The sequence below is a fragment of the Callionymus lyra genome, chromosome 1, assembly GCF_982586985.1.
Source record: "Callionymus lyra chromosome 1, fCalLyr1.hap1.1, whole genome shotgun sequence".
Classification (NCBI taxonomy): Eukaryota; Metazoa; Chordata; class Actinopteri; order Syngnathiformes; family Callionymidae; genus Callionymus; species Callionymus lyra.
Window position 1 is genome coordinate 51,465,402 of NC_141818.1, and position 12,312 is coordinate 51,477,713.

Sequence of the window (12,312 nt, forward strand, 5' to 3'; positions counted from 1 at the left end):
TCCTCTCAACATGCTGACGCCGCTGGTACTCGTACCTGCAGAGGCAGGACCACCAGGGCCACGCAGATGAGGATGACCACCAGCAGCTGCGAGGGCCAGATCTGCGGCGTGACGTCGCCGTAGCCCACCGTGGAGAAGGTGACGATGCAGAAGTAGAAGGCGTCGAAGAGCGTCAGCTGCTTCCCGGCTCGCTCCAGGTGTTGGATGCCACAGGCTCTGTGACGAGGCAGAGACTGTGATTGGATGATCTGGACCAGGATGGAAGTCTAACTGAACAGTATCGATTCAAATCCCTCGAAGGTTAATGTGTTTAAACCACAGCCTGAGGTTCTCGCTGGAGACGAAACAACATCAAGTCTTTCAACCTTTGAGTCACTGTTTGTTCTTTGAAGCTCAAATGTTTCACTTCTTTGTACCAGTGAACCACACACGTTCATCCATCTATCCATCATCCATCCATCCATCTATCCTTCATTCATCCATCCATCCATCCATCCATCCATCCATGTATCCATGCATCCATCCATCCATCCATCATCCATCCAGCCATCCATCCATCCATCCATCAGCCTAACTTCAAGTCTATCCATCGTTCCAATCATCCATCTATCTATCCATGTTGCCATCCCTCCATGAATCCATCCATCATTCATCATCCATTGATGTATCCATCCATCCATTTATGTACCTAACTACAAGTCCATGTATCCATCATGTATCCATCCATCATCCATCATTCATCCATCAATGTTTCCATTTATCTATGTTTCCATGTATCCATCCATCCATGTATCCATCCATCCATCCATCCATCATCCATCCATCCATGTATCCATCCATCCATGTTGCCATCCATCCATCCATCCATCCATCATCCATCGATGTATCCATCCATCCATTTATGTACCTAACTACAAGTCCATGTATCCATCCATGTATCCATCCATCATCCATCCATCAATGTTTCCATTTATCTATGTATCCATCCATCCATCATCCATCCATCCATCCATCCATCCATCCATCCATCCATCCATCCATCCATCCATCCATCCATCCATCCATCCATCCATCCATCCATCCATCCATCCATCCATCCATCCATCCATCCATCCATCCATCCATCCATCCATCCATCCATCCATCCATCCATCCATCCATCCATCCATCCATCCATCCATCCATCCATCCATCCATCCATCCCACACTGAGCATCAAATAAAAAACTACACTACTGTAACACAAATGTTTCATCAGAAAATAAACATCTTGATTCAACTAACACCAGATTATTTAATAAAGTCCTTCTTCTCTTTCAAAGACTGATCACCAGGAACATGATAAGAAGAAGCGCGACTCACCCGGTGAACACCAGACACAGCAAGGTGCAGAAGAGGATGAAGACCTGGTTGAACATGGCGGAGTGAGTCCTCTGGATGGCTCGGTGGAAATCATTCTGACGACAGTTTGACAAGAAGAAGGTTGAGAAGAAGAAAATCATCTTGAATTATTGACATCATTCTCATGATCTCCCCGGCAGAGGTTTGTCCTGAATCACTGCTGAACTCATCCATACTTTATTCTACGCTAACAACACTACATTTGATTTGTCATGAGGAGGCAGAACGATTGTTTGAAGAAGTTTCATGATACAGTGTCAGTAGGTGGCGCTGTCACAAGTTTCATGGTTCAAATGACAGAGCAGAGAGTTTGGAAGTAAATCACTGTTGAACGTTGAATTTAACATTTCAAGTAATGTTTAAACTGAAACGTTTTATTTAAATGTTGTTTTTTAATCATTTAATAATTTCGAACAACAATTGAATTTTAATGATTTATTGAAAGCTTAATGTTATGTTTAAATAATTCAATGAAATGAATATTTTACACAGTCGTTCCAGCTCCTCCCTTCCTTCCCCCTCCTGCTGAAACTTGGCCCTCAGAGCCACCATCTGCTCCTCGACTCTGCTGGATCTGCTCCTCACACTTGGACTCGACCAATTACAATTTGCATACGAGAGTCTGAACGTTTGCACTGTCGACGTGTCGCTCGTCCGACTCCCAAATATTTGTTTGAACACATAATTATTCAAGTTTCCAATTCGATTCACGAGAAATGTCGCTTCGAAGATGTTTATTGTCGGGGAGTGATGATGTCATCACTCAGCGACCTGACATCTTGACACTTTTATTGTGTTAGTAAAAGTCAATTTACAACTTCATTCACACTACACACTGTTAGTGAAGGTCCAGCTGATTGGACCACGAGTTAGAAAATCGACCAATAGGACGCTGCCTTTGTCATAAGCTCCGCCCATTGAGTGGAGCACTAAGAGATTTGATTGGATCTCGACTTTACTTTTATAAACCGTTTCCTGCCTGAACCAACCTGAGTTAGAACATCAGGATCTGATGATCAAAGGTTTAAAAGTTTTTTTATTTAAATTTTTTTTTTCAATAGTTTAATTAAATCATTTCTATATTAAAAAGTGACTTTAAAAAACCAAAAATATTCGAAAGATATTCTAAATAAATGCTTTCTTATACATTTATACAGTTTAAAATGTTAATTCCAATAATTCAAAAATAGATTTTCTGAATTTAATATTTTCTAATTCATAGTCGTTTAAATTCAATAAATAAAATAAAATGTTGGTAAGATAGAGTCGCCAGACAAAACCAATAGAGCACAGAGCTACTGGATCCCGTTCTTCTACGTTCTAACATAACAAAGTTTGATCCAGTTGCTCTGTGCTCTGTTGGTTTTGTCTGTTTACTCTATTTTACCAACATTTTATTCATTGAATTCAAAAGACTACAATAAGTAACATATCACATTTAAAACACTTGTATTGGAATTATTGGAATTTAAATATCAAACCATGTGTCAAAACAAATGTAATAACTTTGAAAAAACAATACAAAAAATAAAATGTATTTGTTCATTTAAAGTTTTTAAATTCAATTATTCAAAAGAAACCAAAACAAATTAATTTAATTAATTAATAAAAAAAATAATTTAATTAATTAAACTTTTTAATAGAAACAATTGACTTATTTAAATAAAAATGCTTTACAAAAACAAAAACCTTTTAAATAAAAAATATAATTTAATTAAAAAACCCTCAAAGTTTTATCATTTTAAATGTTAAAATCAACTTTCAAACTTCGTAGAGTCACATGTACTTATATCTTCAATGCAGCAAAAACCATGTTGTGCTTGTTGTGAGTCTGAGCTTCACAACGATCCGAGAAAAACCAGCATCTTCAGGCACTTACGATCATGTTCTCCAGAGCTCCTTTGGCCAGCCAGCAGTTGAGGAACACGGGGACAAAGATGTTCCTCAGCGAGTGCTCGAAGATCTACCGAGAGAAACCAGCGTTAATGAAAGTGCGATCGACGCCAGTCGAGCTCCTAACTCACGGTGATGATGAACGGCACCGTATTGATCATCTCCAATATGAAGCAAATCTGAAATATCTGCTCCCAGATGTTCCCCTGCCAGAGCGGAGACAATAAGATGATTACAAACGTGTGAGACGAGGAAACTAACGAGAGCCTCTGATGGTTTTCTTAAGAAATGAAAGGCAGACGAGATGAAAGGCAGCAGCGATTAGAAAACCTTGTTTACTTGTGATATGAAGAAGAGAGACTCATTAGCTGTTATGACACTCACAATGGAGACGTAAAAGAAAATGAAAGAAATGTTTTTTTAATTACTTTTTTTAAATTATATATTTATGAGATCATTTTAATTTCCCTCAAGTTATTAGACATAACCACGGAACACACGTGTTTTCATTCTCGATCACTGAGAGAACCGGTCGAAGCAGACGTGAGCAGCCGAGCGGTTTCTCTTTCATTTTTTTTTCTCGTCTACAGCAGCCGTCCCGACCTTTATCAGAACCGTTTTAATGTCAGCCTCAAATGAATGGAACGACCTTCACGTCAAGAAGATCAAAATCAATCATGTCATGAGTTTGTGTTTCATTTTCACCAGTTTACTGATTTCATTTTTGAGTCGACTCGACTGAAGCATGAAGAGTCACAGACTGATGTGACTTCAGACAAAATACCAGTCGTGTGTCTTGAATCCTGCACTTCTGAACTCACACTTTTATTCTGAGTGCACAAGTGCGTGAACTCAGTGTGTGAAAATGTAGTGTGTTATGTTCACTCAAATGTCCTTGAGTGTGGATCGATGGATACTTTCCACCCTCGACGCCGTCTTAGTGACGCTCAGGTCTAGAGCTACGTCGCTAAACGGATGGCGACGAGTAACGTTAGCCTCTTGAAAAACACAACGCAACAACAATAATAACACAATGAAACACAACTTAATAACTGGTTTCTTTTGGAGAAAAGTGTTGTCGAGTGTCGATGATAGTGTTTCAACGCAATCAGTGTTAAACAGTAGTAGGGGGCCACATGTGCAGCAGGGGCCACATGTGAACAATGACATCGTACCAATAAAAACTGAAAACTTCTTCAAGGACAGAAAACTGTTTCCAGTCTTTAGGAATTAAAGTGGACATGTTGTGGTGTTTTGAAAGAGACCGGGGGCCACGTTAAATTGGATGAAGGGCCACAAATGTACTTATGATCCGTCCGTTTAAACACAAAAACATCTGAGAAGATGAAAAACTTACCTTGTAGCTCAGATACGTGATGAGCATCGTCTCCAGGAAACCAATTAAAGCGACAGTGACCTGAACAACAAACATGATCAGTTACACCTGAGTCTTTCTTTTCTATCTCACCTGAGTCTTTCTTTCTTTTCTATCTCACCTGAGTCTTCTCTTTCTTTTCTATCTCACCTGAGTCTTTCTTTCTTTTCTATCTCACCTGAGTCTTTCTTTCTTTTCTATCTCACCTGAGTCTTCTCTTTCTTTTCTATCTCACCTGAGTCTTTCTTTCTTTTCTATCTCACCTGAGTCTTTCTTTCTTTTCTATCTCACCTGAGTCTTCTCTTTCTTTTCTATCTCACCTGAGTCTTTCTTTCTTTTCTTTCTCACCTGTGTCTTCTCTTTCTCTTTCTATCTCACCTGTGTCTTCTCTTTCTTATTCTATCTCACCTGAGTCTTCTCTTTCTTTTCTATCTCACCTGTGTCTTCTCTTTCTTTTCTATCTCACCTGTGTCTTCTCTTTCTCTTCTATCTCACCTGTGTCTTCTCTTTCTTATTCTATCTCACCTGAGTCTTCTCTTTCTTTTCTATCTCACCTGTGTCTTCTCTTTCTCTTCTATCTCACCTGTGTCTTCTCTTTCTCTTTCTGTCTCACCTGTGTCTTCTCTTTCTTTTCTATCTCACGTGAGTCTTCTCTTTCTTTTCTATCTCACGTGAGTCTTCTCTTTCTTTTCTATCTCACCTGTGTATTCTCTTTCTTTTTTCTCTCACCTGTGTATTCTCTTTCTTTTTTCTCTCACTTGTGTCTTCTCTTTCTTTTCTATCTCACCTGTGTCTTCTCTTTCTTTTCTTTCTCACCTGTGTCTTCTCTTTCTTTTTTATATCACCTGTGTCTTCTCTTTATTTTCTATCTCACCTGTGTCTTCTCTTTCTTTTTTTATATCACCTGTGTCTTCTCTTTATTTTCTATCTCACCTGTGTCTTCTCTTTCTTTTCTATCTCACCTGTGTCTTCTCTTTCTTTTCTATCTCACCTGTGTCTTCTCTTTTTTTTTTCTCTCACTTGTGTCTTCTCTTTCTTTTCTATCTCACGTGTGTCTTCTCTTTCTTTTCTTTTCCCACCTGTGTCTTCTCTTTCTTTTTTCTCTCACGTGTGTCTTCTCTTTCTTTTCTTTCTCACCTGTGTCTTCTCTTTCTTTTCTATCTCACCTGTGTCTTCTCTTTCTTTTCTATCTCACCTGTGTCTTCTCTTTTTTTTTCTCTCACTTGTGTCTTCTCTTTCTTTTCTATCTCACGTGTGTCTTCTCTTTCTTTTTTTTTCCCACCTGTGTCTTCTCTTTCTTTTTTCTCTCACATGTGTCTTCTCTTTCTTTTCTATCTCACGTGTGTCTTCTCTTTCTTTTCTTTTCCCACCTGTGTCTTCTCTTTCTTTTTTATATCACCTGTGTCTTCTCTTTATTTTCTATCTCACCTGTGTCTTCTCTTTCTTTTTTTACATCACCTGTGTCTTCTCTTTATTTTCTATCTCACCTGTATCTTCTCTTTCTTTTCTATCTCACCTGTGTCTTCTCTTTCTTTTCTATCTCACCTGTGTCTTCTCTTTCTTTTCTATCTCACCTGTGTCTTCTCTTTTTTTCTCTCTCACTTGTGTCTTCTCTTTCTTTTCTATCTCACGTGTGTCTTCTCTTTCTTTTCTTTTCCCACCTGTGTCTTCTCTTTCTTTTTTCTCTCACGTGTGTCTTCTCTTTCTTTTCTTTCTCACCTGTGTCTTCTCTTTCTTTTCTATCTCACCTGTGTCTTCTCTTTCTTTTCTTTCTCACGTGTGTCTTCTCTTTCTTTTTTTACATCACCTGTGTCTTCTCTTTATTTTCTATCTCACCTGTGTCTTCTCTTTCTTTTCTTTCTCACCTGTGTCTTCTCTTTCTTTTTTCTCTCACCTGTGTCTTCTCTTTCTTTTCTATCTCACCTGAGTCTTCTCTTTCTTTTCTACCCACCTGAGTCTTCTCTTTCTTTTCTATCTCACCCGTGTCTTCTCTTTCTTTTCTATCTCACCTGTATCTTCTCTTTCTTTTCTATCTCACCTGTATCTTCTCTTTCTTTTTCTATGGTCCTCTCACCTGTATCGCCCACACAGGCTCACATCTGTTCACCCTCAAGATCAAATCCCTGCAGAAACACAATCCAGGTCAGTAAAGAAAGGATGACAAATGACAAATGAGTTTATATGACAAACTAAACAAACTAACCAGCAAATTTCTTTCGGGTCCGTTGAGTTCGTCAAATTGATTTTTGGACTGAAAGAAAAAACAAAAGATTTCAGTGAGTTTGTGTCTCTTTTAATCTCATTTTTCAGATCCTTTTGTTGTCAATTTTGATACACAATCACACAGACACAAACACACTCGCAGACACTCACACTCAAAGACACGCAAACACAGAAGAAAACAAACACAGACACAAACAGCAGATACACAAAAACATAAACACAAATAAACAAACAATGACAAACACAAACAAGCAAACACACACCCACACACAGACATCAAAACACACACTCACAGACACACAAACACATTCATATCAACATACAGACAAATACAAAGACACAAACAACACAGCCAGACAAACTTAAATAGACACACAAGGACAGAAAAAGACACACAAAGACATAAACACAAACAAATTATAAAATGCTACATCTGTTTATACATATACATAAACACACACTAAAACACCATATAAACATAATGAATAACAAAGACAATAGAGTCTGACCACGAGGACACACACAAAGACAGAAAAACACACAAAATCCCAAACACACAATATAAACATAATGAATAACAAAGACAGTAGAGTCTGACCATGACGACACACACTCACAGACAGAAACACACACAAACACATAAACACAAACACACAATACAAACATCATGAATAACAAGGACAGTAGAGTCTGACTATGAGGACAGACACACACACACAGACAGAAATACAAAAACACAAACACACAATATAAACATAATGACAGTAGAGTCTGACCATGAGGACACACACACAAACAGAAACACACAATAAAAACAGTGAATAACAAAGACAGTAGAGTCTGACCATGAGGACACACACACAGACAGAAACACAAACAAACAAACACACAATAGAAACATAAAGACAGTAGAGTCTGACCATGAGGACACACACACAGACAGAAACACAAACAAACAAACACACAATAGAAACATAAAGACAGTAGAGTCTGACCATTTGGTCCTGATTTCTTCAGGGTCGTCCAGACTCACTCTCAGGATGTAAAGCGCACACGTGAGGATCTTCAGGGAGAAGTTGAACAGACGGATCCTCAGACCTGGAATCACGACCAGAACTCATGGAATCTCAACATCAGATATTATAAATAAATGAATAAAAAAAAATCATAGGTTTGAAGTCATTCTACCTTGATAACAATTTTAAATGTAACATTTATGAAGTGAAGGAAGAAAACAAAAGTTTCACCAACAAGAATAAAATCATGCAGAAGAAGAAGTGAAGCTGGACTCGAACAATAATAGTTATGTTTAAAAATGAACAAATAATAGAGTTAAACAATCATGTGATAATATTAAACACTGAAATACACTTTAAAGTTTGGACGTCGTCGTCGCAGCTTCACTCACTGGATCTCTGGTTCTTGATGAAGAACAGCTTCAGTCTCTCCTTGAAGGTGTTTTCGTTGACGTAGAATTCCACTTGTACTCTGCAAGAACGTCGAGAACGTGGAGTTAATATGAAGCTCTTCGACCTTTGACCTCTCAACTTCTTCCTGGCTTGTTCCAGACACAATCAGGTTTTAAAACCAGGTCACATGACTCGAAGAATCCTTGAACCTGAGAAAGTCTCGATCGACTCAAGTCTGACTTGTAGAGTCTTTTTACTGGTGAACTACAGTGAGAACCATGAGATCAGAATTAACCTTCATCTGATGAACTACAGTGAGAACCATAAGATCAGAATCAACTTTCATCTGATGAACTACAGTGAGAACCATGAGATCAGAATCAACCTTCATCTGATGAACTACAGTGAGAACCATAAGATCAGAATCAACTTTCATCTGATGAACTACAGTGAGAACCATAAGATCAGAATCAACTTTCATCTGATGAACTACAGTGAGAACCATGAGATCAGAATCAACCTTCATCTGATGAACAACAGTGAGAACCATGAGATCAGAATCAACCTTCATCTGATGAACAACAGTGAGAACCATGAGATCAGAATCAACCGTCATCTGATGAACTACAGTGAGAACCATGAGATCAGAATCAACCTTCATCTGATGAACTACAGTGAGAACCATGAGATCAGAATTAACCTTCATCTGATGAACTACAGTGAGAACCATGAGATCAGAATCAACCTTCATCTGATGAACTACAGTGAGAACCATGAGATCAGAATTAACCTTCATCTGATGAACTACAGTGAGAACCATGACATCAGAATCAACCTTCACCTGATGAACTACAGTGAGAACCATGAGATCAGAATCAACCTTCATCTGATGAACAACAGTGAGAACCATGAGATCAGAATCAACCTTCATCTGATGAACTACAGTGAGAACCATGAGATCAGAATCAACCTTCATCTGATGAACAACAGTGAGAACCATGAGATCAGAATTAACCTTCATCTGATGAACTACAGTGAGAACCATAAGATCAGAATCAACCTTCATCTGATGAACTACAGTGAGAACCATGAGATCAGAATTAACCTTCATCTGATGAACTACAGTGAGAACCATGAGATCAGAATCAACCTTCACCTGATGAACTACAGTGAGAACCATGAGATCAGAATCAACCTTCATCTGATGAACTACAGTGAGAACCATGAGACCAGAATCAACCTTTATCTGATGAACTACAGTGAGAACCATGAGACCAGAATCAACCTTCATCTGATGAACTACAGTGAGAACCATGAGATCAGAATCAACCTTCATCTGATGAACAACAGTGAGAACCATGAGATCAGAATCAACCTTCATTTGATGAACAACAGTGAGAACCATGAGATCAGAATCAATATTCATCTGATGAACTACAGTGAGAACCATGAGATCAGAATCAACCTTCATCTGATGAACTACAGTGAGAACCATGAGACGAGAATTAACCTTCATCTGATGAACTACAGTGAGAACCATGAGATCAGAATCAACCTTCATCTGATGAACTACAGTGAGAACCATGAGATCAGAATCAACCTTCATCTGATGAACTACAGTGAGAACCATGAGATCAGAATCAACCTTCATCTGATGAACTACAGTGAGAACCATGAGATCACAATCAACCTTCATCTGATGAACTACAGTGAGAACCATGAGATCACAATCAACCTTCATCTGATGAACTACAGTGAGAACCATGAGATCAGAATCAACTTTCATCTGATGAACTACAGTGAGAACCATGAGATCAGAATCAACCTTCATCTGATGAACTACAGTGAGAACCATGAGATCACAATCAACCTTCATCTGATGAACTACAGTGAGAACCATGATATCAGAATCAACCTTCATCTGATGAACTACAGTGAGAACCATGAGACCAGAATCAACCTTCATCTGATGAACTACAGTGAGAACCATGAGATCAGAATCAACCTTCATCTGATGAACTACAGTGAGAACCATGAGATCAGAATTAACCTTCATCTGATGAACAACAGTGAGAACCATGAGATCAGAATCAACCTTCATCTGATGTACAACAGTGAGAACCATGAGACGAGAATCAACCTTCATCTGATGAACTACAGTGAGAACCATGAGATCAGAATCAACCTTCATCTGATGAACTACTGTGAGAACCATGAGATCAGAATCAACCTTCATCTGATGAACTACAGTGAGAACCATGAGATCAGAATCAACCTTCATCTGATGAACAACAGTGAGAACCGTGAGATCAGAATCAACCTTCATCTGATGAACAACAGTGAGAACCATGAGATCAGAATCAACCTTCATCTGATGAACTACAGTTAGAACCATGAGATCAGAATCAACCTTCATCTGATGAACTACAGTGAGAACCATGAGATCAGAATCAACCTTCATCTGATGAACTACAGTGAGAACCATGAGATCAGAATCAACCTTCATCTGATGAACTACAGTGAGAACCATGAGATCAGAATCAACCTTCATCTGATGAACTACAGTGAGAACCATGAGATCAGAATCAACCTTCATCTGATGAACTACAGTGAGAACCATGAGATCAGAATCAACCTTCATCTGATGAACTACAGTGAGAACCATAAGATCAGAATCAACCTTCATCTGATGAACTACAGTGAGAACCATGAGATCAGAATCAACCTTCATCTGATGAACTACAGTGAGAACCATGAGATCAGAATCAACCTTCATCTGATGAACTACAGTGAGAACCATGAGATCAGAATCAACCTTCATCTGATGAACAACAGTGAGAACCATGAGATCAGAATCAACCTTCATCTGATGAACAACAGTGAGAACCATGAGATCAGAATCAACCTTCATCTGATGAACTACAGTGAGAACCATGAGATCAGAATCAACCTTCATCTGATGAACTACAGTGAGAACCATAAGATCAGAATCAACCTTCATCTGATGAACTACAGTGAGAACCATGAGATCAGAATTAACCTTCATCTGATGAACTACAGTGAGAACCATGAGATCAGAATCAACCTTCATCTGATGAACAACAGTGAGAACCATGAGATCAGAATCAACCTTCATCTGATGAACAACATACACACACCACCACAACACAAAAATTGATGCACACACAACAGCATGATACAAATGGTGTTACACAAACAACCAAAACAAAAAACCCAAATGAAACAAACAAAAACACGTGACTGATGGAGAAGAACATGTGATGATGGAGAAGAACGTGTGATGATGACAGAAGAACATGTGATGATGACAGAAGAACATGTGATGATGACAGAAGAACATGTGATGATGGAGAAGAACATGTGATGATGACAGAAGAACATGTGATGATGGAGAAGAACATGTGATGATGACAGAAGAACATGTGATGATGGAGAAGAACATGTGATGATGACAGAAGAACATGTGATGATGGAGAAGAACATGTGATGATGGAGAAGAACGTGTGATGATGACAGAAGAACATGTGATGATGACAGAAGAACATGTGATGATGACAGAAGAACATGTGATGATGGAGAAGAACATGTGATGATGACAGAAGAACATGTGATGATGGAGAAGAACATGTGATGATGACAGAAGAACATGTGATGATTGAGAAGAACATGTGATGATGACAGAAGAACATGTGATGATGACAGAAGAACATGTGATGATGACAGAAGAACATGTGATGATGACAGAAGAACATGTGATGATGGAGAAGAACATGTGATGATGACAGAAGAACATGTGATGATGGAGAAGAACATGTGATGATGGAGAAGAACGTGTGATGATGACAGAAGAACATGTGATGATGACAGAAGAACATGTGATGATGACAGAAGAACATGTGATGATGGAGAAGAACATGTGATGATGACAGAAGAACATGTGATGATGGAGAAGAACATGTGATGATGACAGAAGAACATGTGATGATGGAGA

General features: G+C 38.7%; 1 protein-coding gene across 12 annotated transcripts in view; it reads right to left on the reverse strand.

Moving 5' to 3' along the window:
- The window catches only part of LOC148090090 (potassium channel subfamily T member 1-like), a 114,264-nt gene that overhangs the window by 49,694 nt on the left and 52,258 nt on the right, over positions 1–12,312 (reverse strand). For all 12 annotated transcript variants that reach the window (XM_087812091.1, XM_087812112.1, XM_087812057.1 and 9 more), the window contains 9 exons: positions 8,300–8,379; positions 7,887–7,989; positions 6,872–6,919; positions 6,743–6,791; positions 4,651–4,710; positions 3,425–3,499; positions 3,280–3,363; positions 1,362–1,456; positions 36–216 (listed from right to left, as the gene is read on the reverse strand). In XM_087812091.1, coding sequence (XP_087668217.1) covers positions 36–216; positions 1,362–1,456; positions 3,280–3,363; positions 3,425–3,499; positions 4,651–4,710; positions 6,743–6,791; positions 6,872–6,919; positions 7,887–7,989; positions 8,300–8,379 — 775 coding nt within the window. The remainder of the gene's footprint in view (positions 1–35; positions 217–1,361; positions 1,457–3,279; positions 3,364–3,424; positions 3,500–4,650; positions 4,711–6,742; positions 6,792–6,871; positions 6,920–7,886; positions 7,990–8,299; positions 8,380–12,312) is intronic.